Source organism: Bombina bombina, chromosome 1 (assembly GCF_027579735.1).
Source record: "Bombina bombina isolate aBomBom1 chromosome 1, aBomBom1.pri, whole genome shotgun sequence".
NCBI lineage: Eukaryota > Metazoa > Chordata > Amphibia > Anura > Bombinatoridae > Bombina > Bombina bombina.
Window position 1 is genome coordinate 25,000,810 of NC_069499.1, and position 21,577 is coordinate 25,022,386.

Consider the following 21,577-nt stretch of genomic DNA (forward strand, 5'->3'; position numbering starts at 1 on the left):
TTAGATACAGGGTAATCACAGAGGTAAAACATATATTAATATAACTGAGATAAGGGGGCAGTCTGCAGAGGCTTAGATACAAGGTAATTACAGAGGTAAAAAGTATATTAATATAACAGATAAGGGGCAGTCTGCAGAGGCTTAGATACAAGGTAATTACAGAGGTAAAAAGTATATTAATATAACTGAGATAAGGGGCAGTCAGCAGAGGCTTAGATACAAGGTAATTACAGAGGTAAAAAGTATATTAATATAACTGAGATAAGGGACAGTCTGTAGAGGCTTAGATACAAGGTGATTACAGAGATAAAAAGTATATTTATATAACTATGTTGGTTATGCAAAACTGGGGAATGGGTAATAAAGGGATTATCTATCTTTTTAAACAATAACAATTCTGGAGTAGACTGTCCCTTTAAGGGCCTTATTTGCATGAATATAACCTAGCAATGCTGCGCAGACTGTCTGACATCACATGGATTTACTGATTTGCTTTATTACTCTTTATAGTTACTACACAGATTCCACACCGGCACCCAACATCTTAACCCACAACTACCATTAAAGGGACATAAAAGTGTCCTGCAAAGGGGTTAAACACATGGTTAAAGTCAACTCCAGAAAAGCATACTCAGAGCTAGCTGAGCACATCTGTTGAGCCAATGACAAGAGGCACGGGTGTAACCACCAATCAGCAGCTAATGCGTCGCTGCTCCTGAGCCTACCTAGATATGCTTTTAAACAAAAGATACTAAAATAATGAAGTAAACATTTTAATAAAAGTAAAATGAAGTCTCTTAACCCCTTAACAACCGAGCACATACCAGGCACATCCTACAAAAACGGTTGTTAACGACCAAGGATGTGCCTGGTACGTCCTCAGGGGTTTCAAGCACTGGAAGCGATCGTGATCACTTTCAGGGTCTTGCAGCGATGCCTCGATATTGAGGCATTGTGCAATACCCTCTGGTAAGTAGCCGATGCAACTCTGTGGCCCTCTCTGCATCGGCCAGCGATGGCGCAGATTGTTGGTGACGTGGGAGGGATAGGAGGGAGGTGGGTGGGCGGCCCATCCCTGGAGGGGGCGGGAGGAGGCGTGAGAGGTCCGGGACCGCTACAGCAAAATTTTAAATGAGTGGGAAGGAGGGAAAGGTTATTGAGGGGGGGCAGCTACACTACGGAAAAAAAAACGGTTTATTAAATTTTTACAACAAATAAGCACAATTTTACTGCAAACTGGGTACTGGCAGACAGCTGCCAGTACCTAAGATGGCTGCAAATAGGTAGTGGGGGGGATCCTACACTGCAGAAACACTATATATATATCCTTTTATTTTAGTACTGGCAGTCTTTCTGCCAGTACTTAAGATGAGGGTGACCATTATGGGGTGGGGGAGGGAAGATAGCTGTTTAAAGGGACATTATACACTCATTTTTTCTTTGCATAAATGTTTTGTAGATGATCTATTTATATAGCCCATAAAGTTTTTTTTTTTTAAATAAATGCAAGTTTTGCTTATTTTTAGATAACATTGCTCTGATTTTCAGACTCCTAAATAAGCCCCAAAGTTTTATGTGAATACCGTCAGCTACCTTCTCCAGCTTGCTCCTGATTGTGTAAAAGGGTCTTTTCATATGCAAAAGAAGGGGGAGGGGGGGGGAGTGCCTTATTTGCCACTTGCAGTGGGCTTTCCAACTGCCTTTTCAACAGAGCCAAATTGACAGCTTCTAAGTAAGTTTTTAAACAGTTTTATACTGGATTTTTATATCAGTATCTGCGCATCTTATTCTTTATAGTAGTGTCTATTACATGCAGTTATATGAAAAGGAGTGTATACTGTCCCTTTAAGAGGGATTAGGGTGGGATCAGGGGGTGTGATGTTTCAGGTGGGAGGGTAATCTATACACTAAAGCTAAAATTAACCCTAAAAGCTACCTAATTAACCCCTTCACTGCTGGGCATAATACAAGTGTGGTGCGCAGCTGCATTTAGTGGCCATCTAATTACCATAAAGCAATGCCAAAGCCTAATATGTCTGCTATTTCTGAACAAAGGGGATCCCAGAGAAGCATTTACAACCACTTGTGCGATAATTGCACAAGCTGTTTGTAAATAATTTCAGTGAGAAACCTAAAGTTTGTGAAAAAGTTAATGATTATTTTTTATTAAATCGCATTTGCCGGTTAAATGGTGGCATGAAATATACCAAAATAGGCGTAGATCAATTCTTTGGGTTGTCTACTAAAAGTATTTCTAAACTCAGGACAAAATTTAGAAATATTTAGCATAGGAGTTATTTGGTGGTTGTAGATGTGTAATAGATTTTGGGGGTCAAAGTTATAACAAGTGTGCTTTTTTTCCATTTTTTCATCATATTTTATAAATTTTTTATAATAAATTATAAGATATGATGAAAATAATCGTATCTTTAGAAAGTCCATTTTAATGGCGAGAAAAATGGTATATAATATGTGTGGGTACAGTAAATGAGTAAGAGGAAAATTACAGCCAAACAGAAACACTGAAGAAATGAAAAAACAGCCCTGGTCCTTAATGGTAAGAAAATTGAAAAATGGTCTGGTCACTAAGGGGTTAAAATGATGTGTGCTGTCTGAATTCTGACTTTCATGTTCCGTTAATGTATGAGCTTAGCAGGCAGCAGTGCTGATGTAACCACTCTCTTACATACTCGCTAATCTAGTCCCCATATGCTGCTGATGGTCCTCTAAGGTTACAAGCTGAAAATAGAACCTTTGTATTTACCTTGTGCTACGGGAATAACAGAGATTATGGGAATAAATTGTGCCCTTTTAGCTGGACGACTAAAAGTAAAATGTTATATAGCATTAAAGCATTGTATTTGCAAATATATTCATTCATAATCTCCTGCAAATTATTTAAATACATAGTCAAACGTGTCTTCTTGTACTGTTCCAGATGAGGATACAGCTGATGAACCAATCAGCAGCAGGCATATGTGCGTATTGTGCACCAGCTGTGGATAAGGCCAGTGATTGGAAAACAGGGGGGTTCCAGAAGCCTGATTAGCCAGCACATTTAACTCTTTCAAAGGAGTGAAACTCAGTCAAAGAAAAAAGAAAATTTATGCTTACCTGATAAATTTATTTCTTTTTTGACATGATGAGTCCACGGATCATCTTAATTACTAATAGGATATTCACCTCCTGGTCAGCAGGCTGTTAAATGGCTCCTCCCTTCCCTCCCACTCCAGTCATTCGACCAAAGTTAGGAAGAGAAAGGAAAAGCCAAGGTGCAGAGGTGTCAGAAGTTTATAATAACCCACAACATGTCTGAAAGAACAGGGCGGGCCGTGGACTCATCGTGTCAAAAAAGAAATAAATTTATCAGCTAAGCATAAATTTTCTTTTCTTTTTTTAAGACACGATGAGTCCACGGATCATCTTAATTACTAATGGGATTCAATACCCAAGCTAGAGTACACAGATGATACGGGAGGGACAAGACAGGGAACCTAAACGGAAGGCAACACTGCTTGAAAAACTTTACTGCCACCCAAAAACGGCCTCAGCCGAGGCAAAAGTGTCAAATTTGCAGAACTTTAAAAAAGTGTGGAGAGGACCAAATTGCAGCCTTGCAAATCTGTTCCACAGAAGCTTCATTTTTGAACGTTCAAAAGGAAGCAAAAGCCGTAACCCTCTCTGGAGACTGCTGTCCAGCAGTCTCATATGCAAAACATATGATACTCTTCAGACAAAAAGAAAGAGAAGTAGCCGTAGCCTTCTGTCCCCTACGTTTTCCTAAGAAAACCACAAACAAAGCAGAAGACTGACGAAAGTCCTTAGTCGCCTGCAGGTAAAGCTTTAAAGCACAGACCACGTCCAAATTGTGCAGAAGTCTTTCCTTTCTAGAAGAAGGATTAGGACACAAGGAAGGAACAACAATCTCCCGAATAATGTTACGATCAGAAACAACTTTAGGAAGAAATCTTATTTTCCATTCAGATAAGGTATTTTTACGTACTAAATTAGGATAAGGAGACTTGCACTGTAATGCCAAAGCTCCGACACTCTCCGAGCAGAAGGAATAGCAACAAGAAATAAAACTTTCCAAGATAACAACTTAATATCTAAGGAATGCATAGGCTCAACCGGAACTCTTGAAGAACCTTGAGAACTAAATTCAAACTCCATGGAGGAGTAACTGTTTTGAACACAGGCCTGATCAAGACCAAGGCCTGACAAAATGATTGCACATCCGGACCATCCGCCAGACGTTTGTGAAACAAAATAGATAAGGCTCAGAGTTGACCCTTTAGGGAACTAGTCGAAAAGCCTTTCTTCAAACCTACTTGGAGAAAAAACAAAATTCTAGGGATCCTAACTCTACTTCATGAGTAGCTCTTGGATTCACACCAATAGAGATATGTACGCCATATCTTATGGCAAATCTTTCTAGTTACAGGCTTACGAGCCCGAATCATGGTCTCTATGACCAAGTCAGAAAAGCCCCGCTTGGATAAAATTAAGCATTCAATCTCCAAGCAGTCAGCTTCAGAGAAACTAGATGTGGGTGAAGGAATGCTCCTTGAATTAGAAGGACCTTCCTCCATGGAAGTCTCCAAAGCGGCAGAGATGACATGTCCACCAGATCTGCATACCAAATCCTGCAAGGCCAAGCAGAATCAATGAGGATCACGGATGCCCACTCCTGCTTGATTCAAGCAATAACCCAAGGAAAAAGCGCAAATGGAGGAAAAAGGCATGCTAAAGTGAAGGTCCAAGGAATCGCCAGAGCATCTAGCAGTTCCACCTGGGAATCCCTGGACCTTGACCCGTCTCTCTGGAACTTGGCATTCTGTTGGGATGCCAAGAGATCTAATTCCGGCTGAACCCACCTGAGAATAAGGCTGGAAAACACTTCCGGATGGAGTTCCCACTCCCCCGGATGCAAGGCCTGCCTGCTTAGGAAGTCCACCTCCCAGTAGTCCACCCCTGGGATGAGGGTCGTCGACAGGCAACAAGAATGGGCCTCTGCCCACTGAATTACATTTGGTTACCTCTGTCATCGGTCAGGAACTCCTCGTTCCTCCCTGATGATTGATGTAAACCAATGAAGTTATGTTGTCCGACTGGAACCTGATAAACTGGACCGAGGCTAACTGGGGTCAGGCCAGAAGAGCCTTGAAGAACGAACTCAGCTCCAGAATGATTATAGATAGAACAGACTATAACTGAGTCCAAACTCCTTGAGCCTTTAGGGAGCCCCAGACTGCTCCCTATCCTATAAGGCTGACGTCTGTTAACACAATCACCCAAGATGGTCTGCGAAAGCAGGTTCCCTGGGAGAGATTAACCAGAGACAACCACTATTGAAGAGAATCCCTTGTCTCCTGCTCCAGTGGTATTCGAGGAGACAAGTCCCCATAATCTCCGTTCCGTTGCTTGAGCATACTAAACCGAAGCACAGCAAACAGTGATACCAAAAACCTTGTGAAAATTCTGGGAGCTGTGGCAAGACCGAAGGGAAGAGCCACGAACTGGAAGTGTTTGTCCAGAAAAGAAAACCTTATGAACTTGTGATGATCCCTGTAAATGGGAACATGCAGGTACGAGTCCTTTAAATCCACTGTTGTCATAAATTGCCCCTCTTGGATCAAAGGAAGAATGGAACACATAGTTTCCATCATGAAGGACGGTACTCTGAGAAATTTGTTTAGACTCTTGAGATCTAAAATTGGCTTGAAGGTTCCCTCACTTTTTTTGGGAACCATGAACAGATTGGAATAAAATCCCAGACCCTGTTCTGTACCGAAACAGGAACGATCACTCCCAAGTTGGAAAGGTCTCTTACGCAGTGTAAGAAGGGATCTCTTTCTGTCTGGTCTGCAGACAATCCTTAAAACAGAAACCTGCCTCTGGGAGGAAAACTTTTGAACTCTAACCTGTATCCCTGGGACACTCTCTATTGCCCAGGGATCCTGAACAGAAGGAAAGTCTGCCCCCTACAAGATCCCATCCCGGATCGGGGGCATGCCCTTCATGCTGTCCTTGTTTCAACAGCAGGCTTTTTGGATTGCTTTCCCATATTCCAAGTTGGATCGGGTCTCCATGCAGGTTTTGTCTGTTCCTGTTTGGAGGCAGTAGAGAAAGAATTTCCCTTGAAAATTTGAAAGGAACGAAAGGTGCTCTGTCGTCCTTTTTATTTGTTTCTCTTATCCTGAGAGAGGAGACCCTTACCTCCCATGATGTCAGAGATAATCTCCGACAGGCCAGGTCAAAACAAGGTCTTCCCTTGAAAGGAATAGCAAAAAATTATGAATGTATGTATGGGGTACTTGTAAAGTATGGCTAATCACCCGTAAGGGTTTCAAGGCGCTGCTCATCTTATTGACCTCAAAAGGATGAAATACCTCGCCGGGATTGGACCTGCAACCCTTGGGTTACTACAGAACTTCGCCACAGTGCCTTAGCATGCTGCACTATCTGATAAGGTACAGAAGCTTAGACTTAGAGAACACATGCGCAGACCAAGGCTTTAACCATAAGGCTCTGCAAGCTAGAATAGAGAAATCCAAAATCTTTGCTCCCGGCTTAGATAAATTGAAGGGAAGCATCCGTAATAAAGAAATTAGCCATTTTAAGGGCTTTTATCCTATCCTGGATACTGTCCTGATAGCATCAGACAACGCCTCAACCAATATGCTGCCGCACTAGTGACGGTAGCAAAGCACACAGATGGCTGCCAATGTAAGCCCCGGTGTACAAAAATTATTATTTTTTAAGAGTCGCTGTCGTCCAATGTAGCTAAAACCTCCTAGAGTAACAGACGGAGGTGATGTAGCTTAAACTTGAAAGATACAACTTCAGCATCAACAAGAGGAATTACACTGTGTTAGAAACCTCGCTTGCTGGATTTCAGTTCTTCCTCTAACGCTTTCCCTGCAATATTGGGAAAGCAGACAACGCATCAGAACACATGAGAAGAGCGAAGTCTACTAAAGTAACCCAAATGAGTTATAGAGGAAGCGCAGGGCACTGCATATGAGGGCAATACAATTTGGGACTCCAAAGGAGAAAAATGTGTATATTGAACATTGTAAAGTGTTGTCTCAGAAAAAAGGACTATCCCCAAGGATTAAACTCTTCACATACAGGAGGAACAGCAAATGAGTTGGTGGTTAAACATTGCACAACAACACAAAATAGGGAGATCCTCTGCATAGCCTCTTGGTCCATTTTTTCACAAAAAAACAAGATCTTCAAAAGAATTCTTTAACTTTTTTAATAAATGTAAAACCAATACTGTCACTTTAAATAATAACAAGGTAACTTTTTTCCTCTTTACATTAACTGTTGTAAATAGTGCAGAACAGCTTAAAAACCTTTGCAATTTATCAACACCCCTCAGCAGGAAACTGCTGAGGTGCCTGTCCGAACAGAAAAACTATCTCTCTCTAAACAGTACGCTCAGATCCGGAACTCCACCGCAATAGGGAAAACAGTCTCCGGTCCTAATTACGCATATAATATGAGGATGCGTAACAGGACCAATAACTGCACATCTCCGTAAGAGAAGGGAAAAGGCGTGCTATGCAACTGCCGCCCAAGGACCGCCTGTCGTTGACGTTGACAAAACAGTCATCTCCCGGTCGGCATGTTGTTTTTTATGTAACCGCTGGGAGATGAAAAAGGTGCGTTATGTAAATGCTGCCTTCCCAAGGACTGCCCTTCGTGGGCGTTGACAACAGAAATCTCCCGGTCGACATGTTCTTTCTTAAAATGTGTTTGTAAACAACAATTCTGTTCTCCTTTTGGCCACTGACTAGTGAATACTCTAAGGATGTCAACATCTGACATGTATGTAACCGCCGGGAAATGTGATCAATTGCCCCAGAGACTAACTAATATAACAGACAGTTAAAAGCAAAAATGACCAATTACGCCCGCCACGGCCACGCCAGTTATCTCCAGGTCGGCATGTTTTCTTTAAGTAACCGCCGGGAGATGTGACTACCACCATCATCAGTTGTAAGGTATAATAAATACAGAGTGCCCTTCCAGTGCCTGCGCTAGCTGTCGCATATAGTCTCCTATGTATCAGGGAGAATTCATGCCAGATAAAAATAAAGTGGCCAATCCATTAAGGGCTTCCTTATAAATCCCATTCATACAAAGTAAGTGTCCAAATTCTTCTGAGATCCTTTTCTTTTAACCCCAGAAATAAAAGTCAGCACTTACCTCACATACTGCCCGACAGCAAAGGCAGTTCCCAGGTTTGAGAGGTCCCATTCCTCACATGGACCTGTGAAAGAAGAGAAAAACAGAATTTATGCTTACCTGATAAATTACTTTCTCCAACGGTGTGTCCGGTCCACGGCGTCATCCTTACTTGTGGGATATTCTCTTCCCCAACAGGAAATGGCAAAGAGCCCAGCAAAGCTGGTCACATGATCCCTCCTAGGCTCCGCCTACCCCAGTCATTCGACCGACGTAAAGGAGGAATATGCATAGGAGAAATCATATGATACCGTGGTGACTGTAGTTAGAGAAAATAATTCATCAGACCTGATTAAAAAAACCAGGGCGGGCCATGGACCGGACACACCGTTGGAGAAAGTAATTTATCAGGTAAGCATAAATTCTGTTTTCTCCAACATAGGTGTGTCCGGTCCACGGCGTCATCCTTACTTGTGGGAACCAATACCAAAGCTTTAGGATACGGATGATGGGAGGGAGCAAATCAGGTCACCTAGATGGAAGGCACCACGGCTTGCAAAACCTTTCTCCCAAAAATAGCCTCAGAAGAAGCAAAAGTATCAAATTTGTAAAATTTGGTAAAAGTGTGCAGTGAAGACCAAGTCGCTGCCTTACATATCTGATCAACAGAAGCCTCGTTCTTGAAGGCCCATGTGGAAGCCACAGCCCTAGTGGAGTGAGCTGTGATTCTTTCAGGAGGCTGCCGTCCGGCAGTCTCATAAGCCAATCGGATGATGCTTTTAAGCCAAAAAGAGAGAGAGGTAGAAGTTGCTTTTTGACCTCTCCTTTTACCAGAATAAACAACAAACAAAGAAGATGTTTGTCTGAAATCCTTTGTAGCCTCTAAATAGAATTTTAGAGCACGAACTACATCCAAATTGTGTAACAAACGTTCCTTCTTTGAAACTGGATTCGGACACAAAGAAGGCACAACTATCTCCTGGTTAATGTTTTTGTTAGAAACAACTTTCGGAAGAAAACCAGGTTTAGTGCGCAAAACCACCTTATCTGCATGGAACACCAGATAAGGAGGAGAACACTGCAGAGCAGATAACTCTGAAACTCTTCTAGCAGAAGAAATTGCAACCAAAAACAAAACTTTCCAAGATAGTAACTTAATATCTACGGAATGTAAGGGTTCAAACGGAACCCCTTGAAGAACTGAAAGAACTAAATTGAGACTCCAAGGAGGAGTCAAAGGTTTGTAAACAGGCTTGATTCTAACCAGAGCCTGAACAAAAGCTTGAACATCTGGCACAGCCGCCAGCTTTTTGTGAAGTAAAACAGATAAAGCAGAAATCTGTCCCTTCAAAGAACTTGCAGATAATCCTTTCTCCAAACCCTCTTGTAGAAAGGATAGAATCTTAGGAATTTTTATCTTGTTCCATGGGAATCCTTTAGATTCACACCAACAGATATATTTTTTCCATATTTTATGGTAAATTTTCCTAGTTACAGGCTTTCTAGCCTGGACAAGAGTATCAATGACAGAATCTGAAAACCCACGCTTTGATAAAATCAAGCGTTCAATCTCCAAGCAGTCAGTTGGAGTGAAGCCAGATTCGGATGTTCGAATGGACCTTGAACAAGAAGGTCCTGTCTCAAAGGTAGCTTCCATGGTGGAGCCGATGACATATTCACCAGGTCTGCATACCAAGTTCTGCGTGGCCACGCAGGAGCTATCAAGATCACCGAAGCCCTCTCCTGATTGATCCTGGCTACCAGCCTGGGAATGAGAGGAAACGGTGGGAATACATAAGCTAGGTTGAAGGTCCAAGGCGCTATCAGTGCATCTACTAGAGTCGCCTTGGGATCCCTGGATCTGGACCCGTAGCAAGGAACCTTGAAGTTCTGACGAGACGCCATCAGGTCCATGTCCGGAATGCCCCATAATTGAGTTATTTGGGCAAAGATTTCTGGATGGAGTTCCCACTCCCCCGGATGGAAAGTCTGACGACTCAGAAAATCCGCTTCCCAATTTTCCACTCCTGGGATGTGGATTGCAGACAAGTGGCAGGAGTGATTCTCCGCCCATTGAATTATTTTGGTCACTTCCTCCATCGCCAGGGAACTCCTTGTTCCCCCCTGATGGTTGATATATGCAACAGTCGTCATGTTGTCTGATTGAAACCTTATGAATTTGGCCTTTGCTAGTTGAGGCCAAGCTTTGAGAGCATTGAATATCGCTCGCAGTTCCAGAATGTTTATCGGGAGAAGAGACTCTTCCCGAGACCATAGACCCTGAGCTTTCAGGGGTTCCCAGACCGCGCCCCAGCCCACCAGACTGGCGTTGGTCGTGACAATGACCCACTCTGGCCTGCGGAAGCTCACACCCTGTGACAGGTTGTCCAGGTTCAGCCACCAACGGAGTGAATCTCTGGTTCTTTGATCTACTTGGATCGTCGGAGACAAGTCTGTATAATCCCCATTCCACTGTCTGAGCATGCACAGTTGTAATGGTCTTAGATGAATTCGTGCAAAAGGAACTATGTCCATTGCCGCAACCATCAAACCTATTACTTCCATGCACTGCGCTATGGAAGGAAGAAGAACAGAATGAAGTACTTGACAAGAGCTTAGAAGTTTTGATTTTCTGGCCTCTGTCAGAAAAATCTTCATTTCTAAGGAGTCTATTATTGTTCCCAAGAAGGGAACTCTTGTTGACGGGGACAGAGAACTTTTTTCTATGTTCACTTTCCACCCGTGAGCCTTTGCTTTTGACAGAAACGACGCTTGAATCAGTATGTCGTCCAAGTAAGGTACTACAGCAATGCCCCTTGGTCTTAGCACCGCTAGAAGGGACCCTAGTACCTTTGTGAAAATCCTTGGAGCAGTGGCTAATCCGAATGGAAGTGCCACAAACTGGTAATGCTTGTCCAGAAAGGCGAACCTTAGGAACCGATGATGTTCCTTGTGGATAGGAATATGTAGATACGCATCCTTTAAATCCACCGTGGTCATGAATTGACCTTCCTGGATGGTAGGAAGAATTGTTCGAATGGTTTCCATTTTGAATGATGGAACCCTGAAAAATTTGTTTAGAATCTTGAGATCTAAAATTGGTCTGAATGTTCCTTCTTTTTTGGGAACTATGAACAGATTGGAGTAAAACCCCATCCCTTGTTCTCCTAATAGAACAGGATGAATCACTCCCATTCTTAACAGGTCTTCTACACAATGTAAGAATGCCTGTCTTTTTATTTGGTTTGAAGACAATTGAGACCTGTGGAACCTCCCCCTTGGGGGTAGTTCCTTGAATTCCAGGAGATAACCTTGAGAAACTATTTCTAGCGCCCAAGGATCCTGAACATCTCTTGCCCAAGCCTGAGCAAAGAGAGAGAGTCTGCCCCCCACCAGATCCGGTCCCGGATCGGGGGCCACCACTTCATGCTGTTTTGGTAGCAGTGGCAGGTTTCTTGGCCTGCTTACCCTTGTTCCAACCTTGCATCGGTCTCCAGGCTGGTTTGGTTTGAGAACTATTACCCTCTTGCTTAGAGGGTGTAGAATTTGAGGCTGGTCCGTTTCTGCGAAAGGGACGAAAATTTGGCTTATTTTTAGCCTTAAAAGACCTATCCTGAGGAAGGGCGTGGCCCTTTCCCCCAGTGATGTCTGAAATAATCTCTTTCAAGTCAGGGCCAAACAGCGTTTTATCCTTGAAAGGGATGTTAAGCAATTTGTTCTTGGAGGACACATCCGCTGACCAAGACTTTAGCCAAAGCGCTCTGCGCGCCACAATAGCAAAACCTGAATTTTTCGCCGCTAATCTAGCTAATTGCAAAGTGGCGTCTAAGATAAAAGAGTTAGCCAATTTAAGTGCTTGAACTCTGTCCATAACCTCCTCATACGAAGATTCTTTATTGAGCGACTTTTCTAGTTCTTCGAACCAGAAACACGCTGCTGTAGTGACAGGAACAATGCAAGAAATTGGTTGTAGAAGGTAACCTTGCTGAACAAACATCTTTTTAAGCAAACCCTCTAATTTTTTATCCATAGGATCTTTGAAAGCACAACTATCTTCTATAGGGATAGTAGTGCGTTTGTTTAGAGTAGAAACCACCCCCTCGACCTTGGGGACTGTCTGCCATAAGTCCTTTCTGGGGTCGACCATAGGAAATAATTTCTTAAATATAGGGGGAGGAACAAAAAGGTATGCCGGGCCTTTCCCATTCCTTATTTAAAATGTCCGCCACCCGCTTGGGTATAGGAAAAGCATCGGGGGGCACCGGGACCTCTAGGAACTTGTCCATCTTACATAATTTCTCTGGAATGACCAAATTGTCACAATCATCCAGAGTAGATAACACCTCCTTAAGCAGAGCGCGGAGATGTTCTAATTTAAATTTAAAAGTAATAACATCAGGTTCAGCTTGTTGAGAAATTTTTCCTGAATCTGAAATTTCTCCCTCAGACAAAACCTCCCTCCTGGCCCCTTCAGATTGGTGTGAGGGTATGTCAGAACCATTATCATCAGCGTCCTCATGTTCTTCAGTATCTAAAACAGAGCAATCGCGCTTTCTCTGATAAGTGGGCATTTTGGACAAAATGTTTTTAATAGAATTATCCATTACAGCCGTTAATTGTTGCATAGTAAGAAGGATTGGCGCACTAGATGTACTAGGGACCTCTTGTGTAGGCAAGACTGGTGTAGACACAGAAGGGGATGATGCAGTACCATGCTTACTCCCCTCGCTTGAGGAATCATCTTGGGCAACATCATTATCAGTGGCATCATTGTCCCTACTTTGTTTGGACACTATGTCACATTCATCACATATATTTAAATGGAGAGGAACCTTGGCTTTCAAACATACAGAACATCGTCTATCTGATGGTTCAGACATGTTAATAGGCATAAACTTGATAACAAAGCACAAAAAACGTTTTAAAATAAAACCGTTACTGTCACTTTAAATTTTAAACTGAACACACTTTATTACTGAATATGTGAAAAAGTATGAAGGAATTGTTCAAAATTCACCAAAATTTCACCACAATGTCTTAAAGCCTTAAAAGTATTGCACACCAAATTTGAAAGCTTTAACTCTTAAAATAACGGAACCGGAGCCGTTTTTACATTTAACCCCTATACAGTCCCTGGTATCTGCTTTGCTGAGACCCAACCAAGCCCAGAGGGGAATACGATACCAAATGACGCCTTCAATAAGCTTTTTCAGTGGTTCTTAGCTCCTCACACATGCATCTGCATGCCTTGCTTTCCAAAAACAACTGCGCATTAGTGGCGCGAAAATGAGGCTCTGCCTATGACTAGAAAAGGCCCCCAGTGAAAAAGGTGTCCAATACAGTGCCTGCCGTTTTTTTAATACATCCCCAAGATTAAAAGAACTATTTATAGTTATAATCCACTAAATATACTTATAAAGTAATCGTTTTAGCCCAGAAAAATGTCTACCAGTCTTAAAAGCCCTTGTGAAGCCCTTTATTCTTATACTAAACTAAGAAAATGGCTTACCGGATCCCATAGGGAAAATGACAGCTTCCAGCATTACCAAGTCTTGTTAGAAATGTGTCATACCTCAAGCAGCAAAGTCTGCCCACTGTTTCCCCCAACTGAAGTTAATTCATCTCAACAGTCCTGTGTGGAAACAGCCATCGATTTTAGTAACGGTTGCTAAAATCATCTTCCTCTTACAAACAGAAATCTTCATCTCTTTTCTGTTTCAGAGTAAATAGTACATACCAGCACTATTTTAAAATAACAAACTCTTGATTGAAGAATAAAAACTACATTTAAACACCAAAAAACTCTTAACCATCTCCGTGGAGATGTTGCCTGTGCAACGGCAAAGATAATGACTGGGGTAGGCGGAGCCTAGGAGGGATCATGTGACCAGCTTTGCTGGGCTCTTTGCCATTTCCTGTTGGGGAAGAGAATATCCCACAAGTAAGGATGACGCCGTGGACCGGACACACCTATGTTGGAGAAAACTGAGTAATATCCCTCAGATTTTTCAGGGTTAGGGAAGCATAAATGTATGGGAGGCGCAGCGAGAATTATGTCCCACAAATTCCCATTGCTCTAAAGCCACCAAAGCTCTACTGAAGAGACTGATATGGACTACAGCTACACCCTAGAACAAAGCAGCACAATCTTGTACTACTTTTAAAATAATAAACTCTTGATTGAAGAATCTTTAACTAACACCTCACTTTACCTCTTCCTATCACTAACGTAGGCAAAGAGAATGACTGGAGTGGGAGGGAAGGGAGGAGCTATTTAACAGCTCTGCTGTGGTGCTCTTTGCCTCCTCCTGCTGACCAGGAGGTTAATATCCCATTAGTAATTAAGATGATCCGTGGACTCATTGTGTCTTAAAAAAGAAATAAAATACTGTTCACAAAATGGAGCATTTTATATACAAACTATAACGGCCCATTGCACCAGATCTAAACAACATTAGAGCAAACACCAGCTGGGGTCACAAAATAAAGAGGAGCAAACTCCTCAGTGAATTGAGCTGCTGTGATCTGTGCGCCAAGTACTCACCAGGGCTCGCTGCACAGACTTTAGGTCCCTGGAAACGTCGCTCAGAAGCTGCTTCGTTTTCCTCCCGATAACGTGAAGTTTCTCCTCCGCTTCAATGTAACGATCACCTGAGGTTTTAATTAGCAAGTGGCTGGAGATGTCTTGCAGGGAATTTACCTGGACTTGTTTTCCCAGCAGCTCCTCCTCGAGTTGCTAAATAAATAATGCGTATTAGTTCAGTTTCCTTTTTACAGATCTATAACATTATCAATCGTCTGCTTCTGTCTATTCCATTTGCCAATAATAAGTCCTGGAAGTTAATTAAACGCAGAGTAAATCAAAATTAAACATTCATGATTCAGATAGAGCATTTAATTTGAAACAACTTTCCAATTTACTTTTATTATCAAATTTGGTTTGTTCTCTAGGCATCCTTTATTGAAGAGTAACTCTAGGTCGGCTGATTGGAGTTTAGGAGTACGTACGTGCCTTTAACAGTCTATCGCAGCAGTATTTACAAAATTGTACAACACTAAAATAAACATTGTTTCAACCACAGCTACCAGGTAGCTAAATACAGATGTAAGCTCCTGAGATCACTTAGAATTACTCTTTAATTGGAAATTGTCTAAAACTTCACACACTATCCAGTCAAATTTAAGTTTAATTTTGACCTTACTGTCCCGACTCCCTTTAATAAAATACTTGCAGCAAATCAGCTTTATAAATAGTACACACAAAAGAAATGGTTAGAAAAGATTACAATTCTAATGCGGAAAATGACAGTAATCATTAGAGAATGTAATTTTGTATGTTCTGCAGAAGGGTAAACACATTGGTAAAGTTCAGTGGAAGATCTGCAAGTCTTACATCTGCTGAGCAGGACAAAGCTGACAAGTTGTGTGAGCACCACTCCTGATTGGCTTGAGAGCTGCAGCAGGACTTTACCTGTGCGTTTAACCCCTTTGCAGAGGTTAACACAAAGGTCCTGATCCTCTATAGCTGTCTGCTCACATGACATTAAACAAAATATAAGGGGTGCTCCCTGTATTTAGTTTTGTTACATTTACAGTTAGTGCTTTGTATTTTTTGTACTTTTTTATTTATAAGTTTTATTGCTTTGCACTTTCTAAATTATATTTTAAGCCATTTAGATTCTGTATACAACGGTGTATTTAGTGATGTAATTTTACACATTTTGATTGTGCTTTGAATGTTTCTTTGTAGCTTTTACAAAACGGCATTGCACTTTGTGAAATAAGCCTGACAGTTAAAGGGGGGGGGGGGGGGTAATGGGAGTTTCCAGGGTGTATCTGAAGCTCTCTTATAAGTCTAATGATATTCACTAAGTATTTTACACCTACATATCTCACTGATTAATCTCTCCTGCTAAATACATGTGAAGTTTGCTCAAAATTCACAATACACTTATTTCAGTGACTGAAAATATTTTCACTGTAGTTTGACTAGTAGTTAAACTTCTAGTTTAGTAACATTCATTTTATGTTTAATTTGTATTTGCAGCAAACTGAGACTTTATATCAGTGTCAGGCGCTCCCTTGTTAACCTCACTGTACCAGGTTAGATTCTGTATCCCAGACAGCCTCATTACTTTCTATGGGAGGAAGCTCTTACATTTTTTGAACTTTACAGGTTTTGCACTTCTGTACCTATGATGTCTGTATTATAATTTCGCTCCAAGCTGGAGAGTTTTAGGAATCAAGCCCATAGTGATCTAGACTAAGGACTATTGTGGTGCTGTATGGGGGATACTTTAAATAAAACAAGATATGGATATACAAACTGACAGAAGGATACGAGGACACTGCTCACAAGGCAGCTTGCTATCTTTGCATTGTGCGCTATAACACATAGATAGATAAACCAATATATCACTGGGATGCCCCAAATGTTTTCATTGCTTCACAATTTCAACAGTCAGTCCCACACAGCCTTACCCTCAGTTGCTTCTGACTCTCGCGCAGCACGTCGGGATCCGCGCTGCTGTCCGTCACTCGAACTCGCAGTCTCTGGTTTTCAGCTTGAGTCAGCCACAATAATAAGTGGTGACTCATGTCATGGAATTCCTAATCACAGAATAAATCATGAGAACAGCTGTATAATGTACAGAAACCAAAGGCCATTTATCCACCCCTGGCCTAGCGACAACCACCCTATGTAAGTCTCACCTCATTCTCTATCAGTTCCTGCTGTAACGTCTCCCTCCATTTGTCCCGCTGGTTACACACCCTGTCCCAGCGAGTATTCACCTCCTGGAGTCTGGTTAGTGCCTCTCTGGATTCTGTGTCTTCCTCTTGCTGGAACTCTTTGCTGCTCAGGTTTGCAGAGATCACGAGAGCTTTGTAATGATCAAAATCCTTTAACATATCCTAAAAAAATAAAAAACAGAGCACTAACCACAAGCGATGCTAAACCCTAGCGAGAGGATTAACCCCTTGGCTGCAAAACATTACACAGCAAACATGGCAGCCAAGGCGGTTTATACATGCTCAGACCCATGTGTGCAGGGCGTTGTTTGCAGACTTCTGGATTGATACATTTTAATAATTTTTAATATTGTTTACATAGCACCTTGAGAAAATAAAAAGATTATTATTTTAACAAAATCTGATGTTTATCTTAATTTTCTAGAATTTCCCCAGCCTCTCTATGAGTGAATTATTCTGGTCAAAGGGTGTGTGTGTGTGCACGTGCGTGCGCATATATATATATATATATATATATATATATATATATATATATATACATACACACACACATATACACACACATAAATTCATACAATATCTCACAAAAGTGAGTACATCCCTCACATTTTTGTAAATATTTTATTATATCTTTTCATGTGACAAAAGTAGTGAGTGTACAGCCTGTATAACAGTGTAAAGTAGTGAGTGTACAGCCTGTATAACAGTGTAAAGTAGTGAGTGTACAGCCTGTATAACAGTGTAAAGTAGTGAGTGTACAGCCTGTATAACAGTGTAAAGTAGTGAGTGTACAGCCTGTATAACAATGTAAAGTAGTGAATGTACAGCCTGTATAACAGTGTAAAGTAGTGAGTGTACAGCCTGTATAACAATGTAAAGTAGTGAGTGTACAGCCTGTATAACAGTGTAAAGTAGTGAGTGTACAGCCTGTATAACAGTGTAAAGTAGTGAGTGTACAGCCTGTATAACAGTGTAAAGTAGTGAGTGTACAGCCTGTATAACAGTGTAAAGTAGTGAGTGTACAGCCTGTATAACAATGTAAAGTAGTGAGTGTACAGCCTGTATAACAGTGTAAAGTAGTGAGTGTACAGCCTGTATAACAGTGTAAAGTAGTGAGTGTACAGCCTGTATAACAGTGTAAAGTAGTGAGTGTACAGTCTGTATAACAGTGTAAATTTGCTGTCCCCTCAAAATAACTCAACACACAGCCATTAATGTCTAAACCGTTGGCAACAAAAGTGAGTAGACCCCTAAGTGGAAATGTCCAAATTGGGCCCAAAGCTTCTTTAGCAAGTAGTCGTCTTGGAGGTTGTTATTTTGGAATACTGCCCTGTGGCCCAGTCTCCCAAGGGAGGGAATCATGCTCTGCTTCAGTATGTCACAGTACATGTTGGCATTCATGGTTCCATCAATGAACTGTAGCTTCCCAGGTCCCAGACCAAGACCATGACACTCCCACCACCATGCTTGACTGTACGCAAGACACACTTGTCTTTGTACTCCTCACCTGGTTGCCGTCACACACACTTGACACCAACTGAACCAAATAACTTTATCTTGGTCTCATCGGACCATAGGACATGGTTCCAGTAATCCATTTCCTTAGTCTGCTTGTCTTCAGCAAACTGTTTGCAGGCTTTCTTGTGCATCATCTTTTGAAGAGGCTTCCTTCTGGGACAACAGCCATGCAGACCAATTTGATGCAGTGTGCGGCGTATGGTCTGAGCACTGACAGGCTGACCCCCCACCCATTCAACCTCTGCAGCAATGCTGACAGCACTCATACATCTATTTCCCAAAGACAACCTCTGGATATGACACTAAGCACGTGCACTAAACTTCTTTGGTCGACCATGGCGAGGCCTGTTCTGAGTGGAACCTGTCCCGTGAAACCGATGTATGGTCTTGCCCACCATGCTGCAGCTCAGTTTGAGGGTCTTAGCAATCTTCTTATAGCCTAGGTCATCTTTATGTAGGGCAACAACTCTTTTTTCAGATCCTCAGAGAGTTCTTTGCCATGAGGTGCCATATTGAACTTCCAGTCACCAGTATAAGAGAGTCTGAGAGCGATAACACCAAATTTAACACACCTACTCCCCATTCACACCTGAGACCTTGCAACACTAAAGGAGTCACATGACATTGGGGAGGGAAAATGGCTAATTGGGCCTAATTCGGACATTTCCACTTAGGGGTGTACTCACTTTTGTTGCCAACGGTTTAGACATTAATGGCTGTGTGTTTTGTTATTTTAAGGGGACAGCAAATTTACACTGTTATACAGGCTGTACATTCACTACTTTACATTGTAGCAAAGCGTAATTTCTTCAGTGTTGTCACACAAAAATATACAATAAAATATTATGTGAGAGGTGTACTCACTTTTGTGAGATACTGTGTATATATACAGTATATATATATCTTGGGGGTAAAGTCAGATATTGGGTAATCCTAGGATTACCCGGGTAAAACGGACATTACCCAAGTGGCTATGGGTAAAGCCTGATGTATGATCATAAATCCCCTCAAAGTGCAGAGTTACTGCTTCAAACATATATAGCATGCAGTGTAATTCCGCAATCTTCACTATCTTATTTGCCTCCGCCTGGGGGGTTCAAGGGGAGCAAAGCCCCCATTGTAAACCTCATGCCCCACCCCAAGGTTCACTTGGGGTGGATGCCAGAGGATTGGCGGGGCGCCTTCCTTGAACCCCCAAGGTGGAGGCAAAATAAATATAGTGTAGATGGGAGGGATTATGGCACATCAGGCTTTACCCACAGCCGCTTGGTTAATGTTCGTTTTACCTAAATGTTTAGATTATAAGTATATTTTATTTATTCAACACAAATCTATTTCTGCAGTTTAATAAAACCTATAATCTAAAAAGTATGGCAGAATTTTGGAGAATTTAATGTTAATGTAATTATTACATTTTTAAGAAAACAGAGAAAGAAAACGGTCTTCTCACCTTAAGCCTCTTTACTTTACTCTCTAGGGCCCATATGGTGGTGGCCCTCGTCAGTTTCTGAGCATCATTCAGCTCAGATTCAGTTTTCTCCAGCCACAACGTGATATTATCCAAGTCGCTGTTTAGCTGCTGCCAGCGCTGTTGATTCTGCTTCACTCGCAGGTCGTTGCTCAAGTTCTGAGCCTGAATAATCTCCCATCTCTCAATCACCCCTGCGCAGAGAGAACACGTGCTTGTTATTGGCCTGAAACTGGTAACGACTGCTAAACGCTGTCACTGAACATGTGGCTTAAAATCAGAGGTCATGTAGAATTATAACTGGTTGTACCTGACTGAGTTCCAGGGCTGGAGATGCCTACAAGACCCTGCTCATCGATCTGTGTTGTATCGGACTCCTGGTCACCAGCGACAACAGATGACCGTGTTGGCACAGGCTACAAACAATAGTAAGATGTCTTATTAGGTGCAGGGAATGAATAGAACGGATTGGAGTTTATTAAAGCGACACAAAACCCAAAGTTTTTATTTCATGATTGGGAAGAGCCAATTAGAAAAGGGTTGACATATATGTGCAGCCACCAATCAGCAGCTATCTCTCAGTAATGCATTTCTGCTTTTGAGCCTACCTAGGTATGCTTTTCACCAAAGCATACTAACTGAACAAAGCAAATTAGATAATAGAAGTAAATTGGAAAGTTGTTTCAAATCACATGCTCTGCCTGAATTATGAAATAAAAATTTGGGGTTTCATGTCCCTTTAACAAAAGCCAAAGAGATACTTTCATGATTCAGAAAGAGGTGCAATTTAAAATAATATTATTATCAAAATTCACATTTTTTTTTTTTACTTAGCTCCTTTCTATTAGAGCATACGGAGGTAGGCTCAGAAGCGTGCATGTGTTTTGTGCATTATATGGCAGCAGTGTTGTGCACTATATGTTGTCAAATGCACAGTCCTGAACCTACTTCAATATGCTCTCACTGAAAGGAGCTAAGTTTCAAAATGGAGAAATAGGAAGATGTAATATAAGTAAATTGGAAAGTTAGTTAAAATCGTAGACTGTCTGAATAATGAAGTTTTAATATTGTCTTCCATGACCCTTTAATAAACTTTATAGTTTCACTAACTATAGGCAGATATCGTCTGGCTACATGATCAGCCAATCAAAAGAGGCATACTCATGTATCAACCTATCACCAGCCATAGCCTGTTCAGGACTGTAACAGGAGCACTTCTAGCAAATATTTATGCATAAGAGTATTAATGTATAATTATCTCTGTTGTAGTAGAGAATAAATCTATATAACTCCACGATTCCATATACTAGGATATTTTAACCCCTTGTATGGCAGTCAATGTATTGCAGCCTAGCGTTAAATATGATGCATATTACAGTCATACTTTGAAACCCTTCCCGTTATGCAACACCAAGCGTTATGCATTTAAAGTATTAGAACAATTGTTTAAAAAAATAAAATAAAAAGCAAGCCATTGGGGCCTAATTATGAACATGCGAGCGGACATGATCCGATATTGCAGATCATGTCCATCGTACATCGATAAGTGCCGACAGCATATATAATTCTGGTGAACTGCTGGTGCAATACCGCCCCCTGCAGATTTACGGCCAATTGGCCGCTATCAGGGGGTGTCAATCA

At 41.6% G+C, this 21,577-nt stretch overlaps 1 protein-coding gene across 1 annotated transcript in view; it reads right to left on the reverse strand.

Annotated features, from left to right (window-relative positions):
* The window catches only part of SYNE2 (spectrin repeat containing nuclear envelope protein 2), a 799,180-nt gene that overhangs the window by 3,669 nt on the left and 773,934 nt on the right, over positions 1-21,577 (reverse strand). Inside the window, exons 107-111 of the mRNA XM_053697281.1 lie at positions 20,247-20,352; positions 19,919-20,130; positions 16,912-17,112; positions 16,681-16,809; positions 14,744-14,935 (exon numbers count right to left, since the gene is read on the reverse strand). Coding sequence (XP_053553256.1) covers positions 14,744-14,935; positions 16,681-16,809; positions 16,912-17,112; positions 19,919-20,130; positions 20,247-20,352 — 840 coding nt within the window. The remainder of the gene's footprint in view (positions 1-14,743; positions 14,936-16,680; positions 16,810-16,911; positions 17,113-19,918; positions 20,131-20,246; positions 20,353-21,577) is intronic.